At 45.3% G+C, this 17,085-nt stretch overlaps 1 protein-coding gene across 1 annotated transcript; it reads left to right on the top strand.

Annotated features, from left to right (window-relative positions):
* Nucleotides 1-7,309: 7,309 nt before the first annotated feature.
* On the top strand, nt 7,310-8,536 carry LOC133056117 (caltrin-like). The gene is made up of 4 exons (XM_061141223.1): nt 7,310-7,428; nt 7,831-8,006; nt 8,102-8,174; nt 8,318-8,536. The coding sequence occupies exons 2-4, from the start codon at nt 7,831-7,833 to the stop codon at nt 8,330-8,332; spliced, it is 264 nt and encodes an 87-aa protein (XP_060997206.1). The 5' UTR covers nt 7,310-7,428; the 3' UTR covers nt 8,333-8,536.
* The last annotated feature ends 8,549 nt before the right edge of the window (nt 8,537-17,085 follow it).

The following is a 17,085-nucleotide window of genomic DNA, read 5'->3' as shown; positions in this document are numbered from 1 at the left end:
CTTGAGACTGTAGTTTTAACAAGTTGCCAGGTGATAATGTTGCTATTATCTGGAAACCGCACTTTGACAATGACTGCCATAATTACACAAGCTTTTATTCTCTCATATAAAAAGCCCAGAGGTTGGCAACCCAAGTGGTGTGGCAGTGAGTTGTCAGGGACCCAGGGTACTTTAAACTTTTCTTTCTGGTTGCCTCATGTGTCACTTGCCTCATGGTTCATTATGGCTGCTTGAGCTCCAACCATTAGGTCTTCCTCCAGCAAACAGGAAAGAGGAAGCAGCAGGAAAAAAACAAAAACCAAAAAACCCCTAAAACCCATGTCGTTATGGTGCCTTACAATGTCTTTAAAGAAACTTCCTGGAAATTATCATTTTAATCAGCACTTCCATTTGCAATTGATTGGCCAGAACTAGGTTGCATATATAAAACTAACTGCAAATGAGGCTGAGACTGTTTTTTCCTGGATGACCAGGTGACAGCTAAGTCAGGAGTCCTCTGACTCATGAAGAAGAGAACTGGGGGTCACCAGGAAAAGTCAAAGAGCACACTCCACCCTTTCTGCCCAGAAACAGGGAGCCAGGGTCAGCAGTTAAGATTAGGTGACCTCAGGTAAAGCAAGTAAGCAACTTCCACGTGTCTCGTATCTTTGTGAAATGGGGACTCATTCATGTCTTCATCTGACACACATTTACTGAGGCTTTTCCCTGCCCCGGCACTGGGCTGTGGCCAGGATGGAGAGGAATAAGTCAAAGGCATTGCATGTAAGGTGCCCACGGTCGAGGGTCCAGATGGACAGATACCTCTGTCCTCCTGATGTGGGGTGTGGAGGGCTATGCTGTGAGGATCACAGGGAGGTGCCCTGAGCAACTTATGTATGGGTGTATACACATTTATATGTGTGACTTTGTGGAAACTGTGCTGCCACTGAAAGTAAGGATGTGAATTCATTCATTCAAGTATTGCTAGACCCCCACTATGTGGCAGACCCTACTCTAGATACACATATGTCTCTGAAGAAAACAGACAAACCTCTGTCCTCATGGAACCAACATTCTAGTAGCATCTTATTTGGTTCGGCCTACTGTCACAAATTACTGCAAACTTAGTGGCTTAAAAAGCAAAAGGTAGGGACTTCCCTGGTGGTTCAGTGGTTCAGACTCTTTGCTTCTACTGCAGGGGTTACAGGTTTGATCCCTGGTGGGGGAACAAGACTTCACATGCTATACAATGCAGCCAAAAAAAAAAAAACAACATTTTTTTTAAAGAATTTCACATGGCTCTAGAGACTGAAAAGTCCAAGATCAAGGCACTTACAAATTTAGTCTTTGGGGAGGGCCCCCTTCCTAGTTCAAAGAAAGCTATCTTCTCACTGAGTCCTCACATGGCAGAGAGGGGAGGGAGCTCTTTGGATTTGCTTTTATCAGGGCACTGATCCCTGATAAGAGCTCCACCCTCCTGACTCATGACCTCATCACCCACCAAAGGCCCCCACCTCCTAATGTGGTCACAAAACTCCCTAAATGATGGGGTTTGGAGAGGTTCCGAGTTGATGACAGCATCCATGTGCCGGGAGGGTGGCACACCCCAACTCCATAGAACAAAATCTCTTGCACTTGGGACCTGCCAGACCTCACCCTGTGTACCTCTTTATCTGTGTCATTTATAACGTCCTTTATAATAAATCAGTATGTAGAAGTAAAGTGTGTTCCCGAGTTCTTTGAGCTCTTTTACCAATTATCAAACCTGAGGAGGGGGTGAGGGAATTCCCAATTTACAACCAGATGGCCAGAAGTACAGGAGGCCCAAGACTTGTGATGCTTCTCGAGGGCTATGGGGTGGACAGTCTTGTGGGATGGAGCTCGTAAGTTCTGGGTCTGTGTTAACTTCAGGTAGTTACTGTCAGGATCGAATCGAATTGTTGAACATCCAGTGAGTGTCAGGAGAATCAGAGAATTGGTTGTTGGTACTGAAAACATCCCAGAGGTGGTTAAAACCATAGGGGTAGATAATATCCTCATGGTGGGAACTATACACCCCAGTCTCCCTCCCAGCTTGGGGTGGATGCAACCAAGTTCTGACCACTGGGGTAGAGTTAGAGGGAAGGTGTGCAGCTTTCCCATCAAATTTTTAAAAGGAAAGTGCTTGCCTTCTACTTCCTCTTTTCTCATTTCCATGAGCTAGAATGGGGGTGTGGGGGGATGAATGTTTTTCAACCATGCAGATGGGTGCAACAGTCTTGGCGTAACAAGACAGAAGGAGTCTGGGCTCCTTGTGGATCAGAGGCATCTACCCTTTGGACTGTCTGCCAGCATGGACCCTTATGTGAGAGAAAATTAAACTTCGGTGGTATTTAAGCTACTGCTATTTGATCTCTATTAAGGCAGCTATATCTTAATTAATGTGTTCGCTGTTGATTGATTCAATGACCATTTCCTAGTACCAACGATATACCAGCCCATGTGAAACATTGCTAATCACAGATACAAGGTCTGAAAATGCTGGGCGATCAGGAACTGACTGTCCTTCAATTCACACCGTTTTCAACATGTGAGTTTCTGCACCAGCAGCACAAATTTCCTGTGACTGTTGGCCCCTGAGGAGTCTCAGACTCAGACAGGAGGCTCATTCCTAAGAACAGGAGTGCTTACACGGTCGGGATGTGCACAGGGACCTGTTGGTGGAGTGGGGTTGGAGCACGGGGCCCCTTACAGTATCTTGTTCCAGGATTCACGACACAGGCCAGCATTTAAAAAATTTTTAGTTAAAAAAAATGTAAGTGATTTAAATTATTAAAGTAATGTATATACACCTTATAAGAACATTCAAGCTATAGATCAGTCAATTCAGTCACTGAGTCGTGTCCGACTCTTTGTGAGCCCATGGACTGCAGCACAGCAGGCTTCCCTGTCCATCACCATCTCCCGGAACTTGCTCACTCATGTCCATTGAGTCGGTGATGCCATCCAACCATCTCATCCTCTGTTGTCCCTTTCTCTTCCTGTCTTCAATCTTTCCCAGCATCAGAATCTTTTCCAGTGAGTCAGTTCTTTGCACCAGGTGGCCAAAATATTGGAGTTTCAGCTTCAGCATCAGTCCTTCCAATGAATATTCAGGACTGATTTCCTTTAGGATGGGCTGGTTGGATCTTCTTGCAGTCCAAGGGACTCTTAAGAGTCTTCTCCAACACCACAGTTCAAAAGCATCAATCCTTTGGTGCTCAGCTTTTTTTATGGTCCAACTCTCACATCCACACATGACTACTGGAGAAACCATAGCTTTGACTAGACGGACCTTTGTTGGCAAACTACAGATAGAGAGTGGATAAGATAGTGGAGAAGTTCTTGTTTGGAGACAAGCAAGACTGGGGCATCGGGTTTGAAAAACTCAGTTAAAGTTGGGCAATCAGAAAAAGAGACGCAAGCATGCCTGATTCATTCCCTTTGGACTTCAAACATATCACACACATTCAGGTACCCACCTCTCTCTGGATCTCCTGACTCGAGCTCCCCATGTCTTTCCTGCATAAATCACACTGACAGTCCCACAACCATCACTTAGTATTTCCTGTTTCACTAAATGGGCTGAGAATTTAAAGACACATGTGAAATACTCCCACACAGAATTGCCTTGATTTGTTAGGATTTTCCCTGACTATTTTACAGTCATCTTTCACACCTCATCTCACATTTCAGTCATTCCTTTTGTTGAGTCTTTCCAAAGCATTCAACTTAGTTTTCTAGGAACTGATTGTTTATGCACTAACATTTCATCGGTGTGTGTAGTAATAGATTATATGGTTATATGATATCAGTGAAAGTATACCTGGTCTAAACAGCAAGAGAACACACCCAGCTTACTCTTGGTAAACAGACAACTCAGTACAGAGAGAGTCCTGTTTGTTCACACCGAGGGTCAGCAAACTATAGTCTGTGGACATGTTTTGGTATATACTGTAGGTTAGGAAAGACTTTAAATTCTTCTTTTAAAAAAAAATTAAGGTAGAGTTGATTTACAATGATGTGATAGTTTCAGGAGTTCAGCTTGGATTCTTATGAAAGAGAAAAATAAACCTTGGTGCTATTTAAGCTATGGTTATTTGGTCTGTGTAAGGCAGCTCTGTCTTAACTAATGGGCTTCCCTGGTGGTTCAGCAGGAAAGAATCTGCCGGCAATGCAGGAACCGCAGGAGATGTTGGTTTGATATCTGGGTCAGGAAGATCCCCTGGAGGAGGGCATGGCAATCCACTCCAGTATTTTTGCCTGGGGAATCCTATTGACAGGGGAGCCTGGGAGGCTACATTCCATAGGTCACAAAGAATCAGACACGAGTGAAGCGACTGAGCACGTATGCATCTTAACTAATTGAATCATTGATTGATTCAATGACCATTTCCTAGATCCCCATGATGTGCCAGTTCCACATGAAACTTCAGGAATCACAGATACAAGGTCTGGAATGGCCTCCCTAGCTCAGCTCCTTCTGACTCTTCTCATTGTTCATTCCACTCCAGCCCTACAGGCTTCCTCACCATTCCTCAAACTGTCAACCTGACTTCAACCTCAGGGCCTTTGCACTTGCTCCTTCCCCCACCTGGAACATTCCTCCTAAGGTAGATTCATGATTTGCTTCCTTACATCCTTCAAATGCCATCTTATGGTGAGGTCTTCCCTGACCATCCAACATAAAACAAGTCCCCTGCACCCAGCACTCTATCCTTCTTATCTGGATTTTTTTCCTATAGCACTTATTTTCTCTCTCTCTCTCTCTCGTTTAAAATTTATTTTAATTGGAGGCTAATTACTTTATAGCACTTATTGAAATCAGACCATACTATTAATACATGATTTCTTGTTTATTCATTTCCTGGGCTAACTTTTAAAAAAATGCACAACATGAGATTTGCAAGTTACCTTATATTGGGGCAAAATGGAGACAATAGCCTGGGAGGCAACATTTCAGGTAGCTCTTAGAAACTGCTCCAAAGAGGTAGGAGGGGAAGGTCAGTAAGTGTGTGATTTTGGTAAAAGGGGAGTACATACGAACAAGCACATATTTTTCTGCAGAAGGTTTCTCTTAGTCACAAGACACAGTTGTCACCATGAAGGACTTTTCGTGCTTTTCTAGATATGAGGAGATATGAGCATTGGGCTCATAAACTCGGTTCCTGAAAATATCTAACTATCTGAAGATCTGTTCCGCCAGATTTTCTCAGAGCACAGAGTGCCTCATTTCTGCTCCACCCTGATTTCCTTTCTGGGGGGTGTTGAAGGTCAGGAGCTGCAGCAGAACATGATTTAAATCCTTGTAGAGGTAAATGTCAAGTGCGGATGGCAAGTGCCATATAGGTGATAGCTGCCACTAGAATGTAAACTCCAAGAGGGTATGGATTTGCCTGTTTGTTCACTGCTCAGTCCTGGGTGCTTAGAAGAGTGTCTGGCACAGAGTAGGGGCCCAATAAGTGCTCACTGAGTGAGGATTGATCACTCTTGCTGCATGGCCATTTGCTGTGTTTAGATCCTTAGGTACAAGGCGCTGCCTTTAGGGTGGAAGGTAGTGGACGAGTGCTGCTCAGTGGATGGGATATCAGAGAGTGGGGGAGATAGGGGAGGGTGGGCAGGTGGTGGGATATACAAAATTAAGACTTAGGGCAGGGATGGCATGGACTACCCTCTCCTGATGAGTAGCCCTTGAGTCCACTGGGCAAGAGCAATGGTCAACTGGGGTCTAAGATCATGGCCTCCTTGACCCCTAAGGCGGCCTTGCTAGGTGTTCTGAAAATGGGGATCAAGGGAACCCTAGTGATTCTCTCCCTACTGTGCTTTGAGGACAAGTTGGAGGCAGAAGCCAGATACAAACCAATAATAATAACCATTTGGAAGTTTCTCCACTCACAGATGTCAGTCCCCCATCCTCCAGACATATCTCATAGTGACTGAATCATGGGTCAGTGATGGCGTTGAGGGTGTGTTGGGGGTAGCTGAGCCCATTGATCAAGGGCTAGGACATCCTCTCCACTAATCAGCAAGTTAATACTCTTCAATGAGGCAGTGGTGATTAATGAATCAATAGGTTGATCCTGTAATTGTGGAGTGGCAGTCAGGCTCTTTCCCTCTCTTTTAGTGGTATGGGCAGGTGGGTCGGATGGGGCTGTAGACCCCATACTTACTTAGCTTCCCTAATTCTGATCCCATACCTGACTCCTAAGCTCCATGGTTATACAAGATAGTAAGCCTTTCTGTCCATCACGATTGAGTGGGCCTCTCCCTGGGGTCAGCCTCAGCCCTTTTCTCTGGTTTGTATCCTGGGTGACCTTGGCTGTTGCTTCCTTACCTCTCAGAGCATTAGTTTCCTCATCTGTAGAATGGGGAGAAACGCAGCTCATTGTGTTGTTGTCCCTGAAATCATGTACTGCCCAGGACACAGGAGGTGCTCAACAAACAGGAGTCCTTCCCTAGGTGGGGATCTTTGACCCTGAGCCCAGTGGAGATTGTAATGGGCTAGGGATGGTGGCATGTTGTTGGGCATTCCTGGCATCACTCAGTCCTGTAAGACACCGGTGCTCAAGTGACCCCTGGGTGGAAATGGGGGCACATTGCCTTGCAAAGGGCCTGTATGCCAGGCTTGCTGGACTTGAATGTGTATGTGTCAGGCTGGGTGTACAGGTGGCTGACTCAGCTGTTTCTGGGGAGGGGACTGACTTTTGCCTCCTCCCACCTCTCTCCCAACTCTTGAACAGAGGGAGACATAGTGGAGTGTCCAGAGGGGTCCCTCCTCCAGGACTTCACAGACAGCAGGTCAACAGCCAAGGTTATAGCTCCCATCCTGCCTCCAGTAGAGAGATTTGCCCCCCACAGGTCTTGAAACTCCTCAGTTCTCCTCCAACATATGAAGCACGGGCTGAGAAGACTGGCTATTGGCAGGTGTGACTACAGGTCCCACAGACTGGAAAAAATATTCTGGCCTCCTGCCTGCATCTCCTCTCCCCCACCATGGACAGGCTAGAAAAGACAGAATGTTAACTCTGGTCCTAGGGGTCTTCCCAGGAATCTAGACCGAATGGTTCACTTCCTTAGGAGGCTACACCTGCTGTGGCGGGGGGTGGGGGGGCTGTAGGGTGAAGATGGGGTTCTGACTAGGCATCCTCTCCAGAGGTACCCTGAGTACAAGTGTGGGGCTCCCTCCTTGACTCCTCGGAGGTGGAGATATCATGTACTGTCTGAGTGTAATCTCAGCGATCTGCTGTGGGGTTGGGGGAGGAAGGAGGAAGAGCCTCCTCCCTTCAACTCCCTTCCTCCTTCAGACGAGGATATAAGCCCCACACGGAAAGCACTGAGCTGAGGAGGCCACAGCCCCACCTGCAGAAGTCCAGCCCTTAGGACTCCTCTGGCCTTCCATCTCCTGACCACTCTGCCTCTGGAGCTGTTGCTGTGAGTGGCCTGGGACCCAGCAATGGTCTGGTCGGGGCATCCCGGGCTATTTTGTGGGGAAACTGAGGTTAGCAAGGTGGAAATGGACTGAGTGTTGAGAAGCTGAGTTGTAAGGGGGTCAGCGGAAGTGGGAAGGAGAAAAGCCGGGGAGTCCCCAATGCCAGCATAGCCTTGTTCCTCCATCTGCCCTTCTGGTGGAGGCAGGCAGGGCTTATGCCCTTTTAACAGAGGAGGAAACTGAGGCCAGAGATGGTGCAGTGCCTGAGAACACACAGCCAGCAGGTGGCTGAGCCTGGGTCGGGAACCAGCCACAGACAGGTCGCTGAAGCTTGGACCACATGGCAGCCTCAGACTTCTGCCTCGGGAGTAGTTGCTCTAGCTGACTCTCATACCCTTCTCTAGATGATGTCGGGGCACAGACCGTGGCCCGCCATGGCCACAGTGCTGCTGGCCCTGCTTGTCTGCCTGGTGGAGCTGGTCGACGCCGACTCCAATCCCCAGCCTGCAAAGGGTGCAAAAGACTCCGGGTCTAAGCACAGTCACTCCTCGCTACGCCACTTTCTCAAGCTGGCCAATCGGTAGCGGTGAGCGCGTGCGCGGGGTGGGCGGGGCAGGTTCTACGACAGGGGCGTGATCAAGCATGACCCCGCCCATCTCTGGCCCCGCCCCACAGACTCGTGCATCCTGATATCAAAGGTCTCCTCTCCAAATGGCTCTACAAAGATCCCGAGGGTCACCACGTAGAGGTAAAAGTGCCCCACCACATGGCTGTCCCCTGGAGCGAGGTCTGATCCTCCTCCCACCCTAGCCCCGCCACATACTACTTTTCCCCAGGCTCATCTACCCAGATCCGACACCGACCTTGGTTCGTCTCCTTTCCCTCCTGCAGGCCAAAGGAGCCTAACTATGGTGAAGACCACCACGGCCTCCAGAGAGAGGTGTGCTAAGACACCGACCCCATTTCCGTGTTTGCTCTTGACCCCGGAGCCTGGATTCCTCTCCAGGCTTGCTGTGTCTGAGGAGTGTTCGGGGTGGGGTCCTCATTCCCTTTCTCGGTGTCCCTTCTCTTGGGCTGGAGGGCTGTGAATGGTCCTTCCTTGTTCCCTAAATAAAGTGCAAATTTCTTTGAAATGGAAAGTGTGCTTACCTATTTCCTTTACCTAATCCTTGGTGGAGGTGGCATCCAGGTGGGAGTTGTAGGGTGGAGGGGAGGATAGAGCTGAGAGGATAGAAGATGACTCCTAAGACAAAAGGAACCAGAGGTCAGGGCTGGGGCAGAGTTCAGGCTCTGCTCTGAGCTAAGAGAAAATGCTACCGCCCTGCAAGGGGAGTGGATGGCACCCAGACAAGTGTCCTCTGGCACTCTAGTCAGGTGGGATGGGGGCAGGTTGAAAGTTCTTCCAAAGCGTTAGGGAGGAGCAGGAAGAATTGCTGCTGGAGGGGGAAGGGTGTGGACAGGAGCAGGCTGGGCAGCCCAGGGGAGTAGCTGGGGGCAGAGCTGCACCATCCCCCAAAGAGGGAAGTGTCTGGAGAATGGGCTTGGCACCAACACCCCGGGTTACCCCGAGGAGATGTATCACTAACCCCGGGGGCTGTAGTGGCTGGGAGTGGAGATGGGACCCCAGCTGGGGCTGTGGAGGGAGACTCATTTGTGGGTTGAGATGGGTGTGTGTGCTGGGGGAAGGGGTCACTTCCAACACCCCCATTGCCTGGACAGGAGCAGTGGGAGTGTGGAGGCTGCCCTTTCTCTCAGCTGCCGCCCTCCCCTTTCTGAATTCACACTCAGGAGATAAGTCACCAAGCATGGTGTCCTGGGGACAAGGTCGTGAGAGGGATTCCCTCCTGAGGTGGCTCTGGGAGAGGAGCTTCAAGCTGGCTCTGCCATCGCTGGAGGAGAGGCTCCTGCTCAGTCACCACATGCCCTGGGGTCCCTGGGGCTCTGCCACCTTCCCTTCCCTGCACTGCCCTCTAGTCTGCCAGAAGGTAGGGTGGAAGCGGGAGACGGAAGCAGGTCAAGAGCCTGGTCAGGTCACAGGCTGTGTAGACTCCATGCTCTAAGCCTTTGGCCTTACTTATGTGCTAGACACTAGCTATTTGTTTTACATAAGTTATATTGCTAGGGTGTTGATCGGATTTGAATAACTGAGACAGAATTAAGAATGACTTAAACAAGAAAGTATTTTATTTCTCTTATATAAAATGCAAGTAGTATCCAGGGAGTTGGCAGCTCTTCTCCATTGGGAATGTCCAACAGCCCAGTTTCCTATTCTGTGGCTTCCGTACACCCTCATCTCTATGAATAAAGATGGCTCACCTGGTCCACAATCCCTTTGTCTGTATTTTAGGCACCACGGAAGGAGGAAAGGAGAAAGGGTAGGTGTGCTGGTTCTTATGCTGTGTAACAGGTACACCTAAAGCTTAGTGACTTAACCATTGTATTTCACTCATGATTTTGTGGGTCGGGATTGAGAAGGACCTGACTAGGCCATTGTGACTCGGAGTGCCTCATGCAGTAACTGTCAGAAGCTGACTGGGTCTGATCTCCAAGAAGTCTCACTCACATGTCTGGTGGGTTCTGCTGGGTGTTGGCTGGGAGCTCAGACTGACACCTACATGTGTCCTCTCCAGCCTGGTGTCTTGGGTGGTTGGACTTACAGAACAGTGGCTCCTAGAGCTAGTGGTCCAAGAGAACCAGCAGGTTGACTGCCTTGCTGTATTAGTTTGCTGGGGCTGCCATTACAAAGTCCCACAAACTGGGTGGTTTCACCACAGTTCTGGAGGCTGGAAGTCTGAAGTCAAGGTGTTGGCAGGCTTTGTTCCTTTGGAGGTCTGTGAGGGAAAGATGTGTGCCAGGCTTCTCTCTGTGGCTTCTAGATGGGGGTCTTTACCCTATGCCTCTTCACATCATCTTCCCTGCATGCCTGTTTGCTTCTGTGTCCAAATGTCTCTTTTTGGAATGACAATAGTCATGTTGGATTAGGAGCTCACAGTACTGCAGCATAACCTCACCTTAATGAATGACATCTGCAGTGACGTTATTTCCAAGTATTGTCACATTCCTGAAGTACTGTGGGTTAGGATTCCAACACATGAATTGGAAAGCGAGGAGAGCAGAACACACTTTAATTCATAATAATTACCTTTTGTGACCTGGCCTCAGAAGTCACATAGCATCTTTTTTTTTCTTTAATTATTTAATGTATTTATTTGGCTGGGCTGGGTCTTAGTTGCGGCAAGCAGGATCTTTGATGTTCATTGCAGCATGCTGGGGGCTTCCCAGATGGTGCAGTTGTTAAGAATCCAACTGCCAATGCAAGAGCTATAGGAGATGTGATTTCTATCCTAGGGTTGGGAAGTCCCCTAGAGAAGGAAATGGCCACCTACTCCAGTATTCTTGCCAGGATAATTCCTTTTTTTTTTATTGTTTTTTTTTTTTTTTTCATTTATTTTTATTAGTTGGAGGCCAATTACTTTACAATATTGTAGTGGGTTTTGTCATACATTGACATGAATCAGCCATGGATTTACATGTATTCCCCATCCTGATCCCCCCTCCCACCTCCCTCTCTACCCAATCCCTCTGAGTCTTCCCAGTGCACCAGGCCCGAGCACTTGTCTCATGCATCCAAACTAGGCTGGTGATCTGTTTCACTATAGATAATATACAGGTTTCAATGCTGTTCTCTCGAAACATCCCACCCTCGCCTTCTCCCACAGAGTCCAAAAGTCTGTTCTGTACATCTGTGTCTCTTTTTCTGTTTTGCATATAGGGTTATCGTTACCATCTTTCTAAATTCCATATATATGTGTTAGTATGCTGTAATGTTCTTTATCTTTCTGGCTTACTTCACTCTGTATAATAGGCTCCAGTTTCATCCATCTCATTAGAACTGATTCAAATGAATTATTTTTAATGGCTGAGTAATATTCCATGGTGTATATGTACCACAGCTTCCTTATCCATTCGTCTGCTAATGGGCATCTAGGTTGCTTCCATGTCCTGGCTATTATAAACAGTGCTGTGATGAACATTGGGGTGCATGTGTCTTTTCAGATCTGGTTTCCTCAGTGTGTATGCCCAGAAGTGGTATTGCTGGGTCATATGGCAGTTCTATTCCAAGTTTTTTAAGAAATCTCCACACTGTTCTCCATAGTGGCTGTACTAGTTTGCATTCCCACCAACAGTGTAAGAGGGTTCCCTTTTCTCTACACCCTCTCCAGCATTTATTGCTTGTAGACTTTTGGATAGCAGCCATCCTGACTGGCGTGTAATGGTACCTCATTGTGGTTTTGATTTGCATTTCCCTGATGATGAGTGATGTTGAGCATCTTTTCATGTGTTTGTTAGCCATCTGTATGTCTTCTTTGGAGAAATGTTTGTTTAGTTCCTTGGCCCATTTTTTGATTGGGTCATTTATTTTTCTGGAATTGAGCTGCAGGAGTTGCTTGTATATTTTTGAGATTAGTCCTTTGTCTGTTTCTTCATTTGCTATTATTTTCTCCCAATCTGAGGGCTGTCTTTTCACCTTGCTTATAGTTTCCTTTGTTGTGCAAAAGCTTTTAAGTTTAATTAGGTCCCATTTGTTTATTTTTGCTTTTACTTCCAATATTCTGGGAGGTGGGTCATAGAGAATCCTGCTGTGATTTATGTCGGAGAGGGTTTTGCCGATGTTCTCCTCTAGGAGTTTTATAGTTTCTGGTCTTACATTTAGATCTTTAATCCATTTTGAGTTTATTTTTGTGTATGGTGTTAGAAAGTGTTCTAGTTTCATTCTTTTACAAGTGGTTGACCAGTTTTCCCAGCACCACTTGTTAAAGAGGTTGTCTTTTTTCCATTGTATATCCTTGCCTCCTTTGTGGAAGATAAGGTGTCCATAGGTTCGTGGATTTATCTCTGGGCTTTCTGTTCTGTTCCATTGATCTATATTTCTGTCTTTGTGCTAGTACCATACTGTCTTGATGACTGTGGCTTTGTAGTAGAGCCTGAAGTCAGGCAGGTTGATTCCTCCAGTTCCATTCTTCTTTCTCAAGATTACTTTGGCTATTCGAGGTTTTTTGTATTTCCATACAAATTGAGAAATTATTTGTTCTAGTTCTGTGAAAAATACCGTTGGTAGCTTAATAGGGATTGCATTGAATCTATAGATTGCTTTGGGTAGAATAGGCATTTTTACAATATTGATTCTTCCAATCCATGAACATGGTATGTTTCTCCATCTGTTTGTGTCCTCTTTGATTTCTTTCATCAGTGTTTTATAGTTTTCTATGTATAGGTCTTTTGTTTCGTTAGGTAGATATACTCCTAAGTATTTTATTCTTTTTGTTGCAATGGTGAATGGTATTGTTTCCTTAATTTCTCTTTCTGTTCTCTCATTGTTAGTGTATAGGAATGCAAAGGATTTCTGTGAGTTAATTTTATATCCTGCAACTTTACTATATTCATTGATTAGCTCTAGTAATTTTCTGGTAGAATCTTTAGGGTTTTCTATGTAGAGGATCATGTCATCTGCAAACAGCGAGAGTTTCACTTCTTCTTTTCCTATCTGGATTCCTTTTACTTCTTTTTCTACTCTGATTGCTGTGGCCAAAACTTCCAAAACTATGTTGAATAGTAGTGGTGAGAGTGGGCACCCTTGTCTTGTTCCTGATTTTAGGGGAAATGCTTTCAATTTTTCACCATTGAGGGTAATGCTTGCTGTGGGTTTGTCATATATAGCTTTTATTATGTTGAGGTATGTTCCTTCTATTCCTGCTTTCTGGAGAGTTTTAATCATAAATGGGTGTTGAATTTTGTCAAAGGCTTTCTCTGCATCTATTGAGATAATCATATGGTTTTTATCTTTCAATTTGTTAATGTGGTGTATTACATTGATTGATTTGTGGATATTAAAGAATCCTTGCATTCCTGGGATAAAGCCCACTTGGTCATGGTGTATGATTTTTTTAATACGTTGTTGGATTCTGTTTGCTAGAATTTTGTTAAGGATTTTTGCATCTATGTTCATCAGTGATATTGGCCTGTAGTTTTCTTTTTTTGTTTGCCAGGATAATCCATGGGCAGAGAAGACTGGTGGGCTACAGTTCATAAGGTTGCAAACTGAGCATGCATCCAGCAGGCAGAATTTTTTTTCTAGTTGTGGCATGTGGCATCTTTAGTTGGAATGTTTTAGTTGGGGCATGTGTGTTCTTTAGTTGGGGCATGCAAAGACTTAGTTGTAGCATGTGGAATCTAGTTCCCTGACCAGAAATTCAACTGCAATCCCTTGCATTGAGAGTGCTGAGTCTTAGCCACTGGACCACAAGCCAGTGGTCTTCTGTATATTTCAGAATTTATACAAGTACTTAATTTTCTTAAATCCAACTAGGTAGAGCTCACTGACAAATTTACCTCAGCAATGTTCTGCAAAGACACCTACTGAGACATACATATATCCAGGCAGACACAAGGAGAGATCTCACAGATCCATTTTCTAAACTCAGTCATGAAGCAGCTATCACAATATGACTCACTAGTTGTAAATAATAATTGGAAGAAGTTAAATTTAAAATATTTTTTTCTCTCCTCTTTTCATTTTTTTTTTCTCAGTCTCAGAAATCAGAGATTATCTAGACAAGATACTTTATCCTGAGAGCTCTGGTCTCAAGGTACAGGGAGAGAAAATCAGGGTCTTCTAGTAGGACTTACTCCCTCAGGGTCAGAATTCTAGAGAGAGATATTTCCCCCCTTCAATCTGGCTTTCTCTGCTGCTTGAGAATTAAGCAGGGGTAGGTGAAAGTTCACCTAGCATTATGTAATTAATTGGCATCATTGAAGGTTCATAATTTTCATAGATAGACTCTTTACTTTCTTTTTAATGGTTTTATAAAGTTGGTCAGCCTGTGTAACAAGAGTGTGTGTAACTCAGACCAACCTAAATTGTGCCTCTTGCCTAGAGTAGCCATATCCTCATCTAAGTCATCTAAAAATGTGAAGTCAAGCAAAGGCTCATTATGGTGGTTAGAGAATGATTCAGGTGTCAAACCAGGATGCTACTTAAAGGTTTTTTCAAATCTTTCATAATAGTCAAAAATGGATTCGTATGATCTTTGCTTGAACTGCTGAATCTCTGTCCAGTCTACTATTTCGGGGAAAAGCTCTGGGATAAGTTTGAGCAATTTTTGGCTAATTCCTGGCATTAGTGCGAGTTTGTGGTTCAAAATCCATTAAGGGGTGTTTCCATCCTGTTTTCTTGCTTTATTCCCTTGCTTTCTGATGGCTTCTCTGATGGTTCAGCAGGTAAAGAATCTGCTTGCAGTATAGGAGACACAGGAGATATGGGTTCGACCCCTGGGTCGGGAAGATCCCTTGGAGGAGGCAATGCCAACCCACTCCAGTATTCTTGCCTGGAAAATCCCATGGACAGAGGAACCAAAGGCAGTCCATGGGGTTGAAAAGAGTCAGACATGACTGAGCGACTAACACTTTGCTTTCAGAGAATAACAGATGTATTAACTGATACAGATCTGAAAACCTAGGCTCGCAGATCAGAATGGTTAACTGAATTCCTTATTATATATATATATATATATAGTGTGTCCATAAGCACTGAGGATGGTTTATCTCTTGTTATAATAGGTTTCTTCTTAAAGGGAGCTACAATCACTTCTGATTTTTTTTTTTAATCCACCTTTACTAGAAAAGGGAACAGCAAGAGGCAAAAGAGTTGGAAGAGAACTCTGGAACAGTGTCTGGGACAGGCAATTCAGATAGAAGAGCATATGTGGGAGGAGCAGAGGGAGAGGCAGAGTCAGAGTGCTATCAACCTTTTCAAGTTCTGATATAGTTTCAAGCAATTAATTATTGATTTCCTGCAAAGAAGTTACTCTATCATTTCTCCTTTAGAATCTTCTAGGTACCAATCAAAGTAAGCATTTCATTCTGTCTGATCCTAGGCTTTTTCTAACTGTGTGCACAAAAAATAGCGATTTTGGAATATCTGAAAACTCCAATTTGGCCATTTTAGGTTGAGATCTCCTTTAGTATAATTTCCCAATTAATTACATACTTGTAACTGTGAGTTTTGTACATACATAACTCTGGCTGGGGTGTTAGTTAGAGACTGGCTTTCTGATGCCGCTTGTTTCTGTGTTTGAGAGGCTCTGTTTCCCATTTTTAAAATTGAATTTATTTGTCAGGGACAAAATTTGCTAGTGAAATTGTGTGATGGGCCAGTGTGCTGCTTTGTGAGCATAACTCCTGCATGTGTCACCCTAGCGTTGATTCAGTCCTCTTGCATGCCTTAGTTTCTCCCTTTGGTGGTCCATAAACAACATGGGTGCTCAGATCACTGAATGTCCAATTCTTGTTTGTGACCCCCAATGAGCAAATATTTTAATTAATGAATGGGGTTTCCCTATGGAACCACTGCATGATATGAGGGCTCTGCCTCCACCACTCCCGTAAATTTCTCAGTCTCTTGAGAAAACCATAATCGGCTGGAAGGAGTCTTATCCCTTTTCTTTGGAGCTTTCATGTAATATCTTCACTTTTATTCCAAAAAATTCTATGAAGGCAGTCGAATGGAGGAAGTGCATCAGATCAGGCTCTTACCTCACCACTCAGCACAGACCATTCAGTTTCTTACAGCTGAGCAATCCCTGGCATCCCACCCACCCCACCTCACCAGTATCCCTCACTGGAGTAGGGCAGGTACCTGTTGCTCAGTCATGTCTGATTCTTTGCGACCCCATGGACTGTATAGTCCATGGAATTCTCTAGGCCAGAATACTGGAGTGAGTAGTCTTTCCCTTCTCTAAGGAAAGGCTGGGATCAAACCCAAGTCTCCCGAATTGCAGGCAGATTCTTTACCGTCTGAGCCAGAAGGGAAGCCCAGGAATACTGGAGTGGGTAGCCTATCCCTTCTCCAGCGGATCTTCCTGACCTGGAAATTGAACCAGGATCTCCTGCATTGCAGGAGGATTCTTTACCAACTGAGTTATCAGGGAAGTTAGGTACCTGCTATGCACTGGTTAATAAAACTCAGGATCATCAACCAATATGGCAGATCTGAGAACCAGGAGAGACTTACCCAAACTAGTCTGAACTCTCCAAGGAGGCAGATGGGCACAAGGGACCTCCTCTGGTTTGAGGGCTCTGGATCCTCACTGAGTTCAGGCAAAGGACAGAAATCCACTCTGGGTCCCTTCCTCATGGTTCCCATAACAACTGACTTATTGAAAAATGTAAATGTGAGTTTCATGAGTTAAGTTTTATTTGAGGCAGCATTTCAGATAGCTCTGAAAAACTGCTCCAAAGAAGTGCGTGTGTGTGTGTGTGTATGTGTGTGTGTGTGTGTGTGTGTGTGTCTGTGAGAGAGAGAGAGAGAGAGGGGAGGTCCGTATACATGTGAAATTGGTCAAGGTGGAGTACAGACAATCAAGCATGTATTTTTTGACAGAAAGTCTCTGCTAGTCACAAAGGGCAGATGTTACCACAAAGGACTTTAATGCCTTTCTAGATATGAGGAATTGGTCTCATAAAATCTGCTCCTGAAAATATCTATCTGAAGAACTCTTCTGTCAGTTTTTCCCTGAGGACAGAGTGCCTCACTTCTGCTCTCCACCCTGAGCTCCTTTCAGGGGGTATTGAAGATCAGCAGCGGCAGCAGCACATGATAA

Source organism: Dama dama, chromosome 5 (genome assembly GCF_033118175.1).
Source record: "Dama dama isolate Ldn47 chromosome 5, ASM3311817v1, whole genome shotgun sequence".
In the NCBI taxonomy this organism is placed as follows: domain Eukaryota; kingdom Metazoa; phylum Chordata; class Mammalia; order Artiodactyla; family Cervidae; genus Dama; species Dama dama.
Note: the sequence above shows the minus strand (reverse complement) of the source record. Positions and strands in the feature narration are given on the sequence as shown.

Coding starts and splice junctions, on each gene's coding strand:
- LOC133056117 (XM_061141223.1), top strand. CDS start 7,831: ATGATGTCGGGGCACAGACCGTGGCCCGCCATGGCCACAGTGCTGCTG. Junction 8,007..8,101: donor TTTCTCAAGCTGGCCAATCG/GTAGCGGTGAGC, acceptor CCCGCCCCACAG/ACTCGTGCATCCTGATATCA.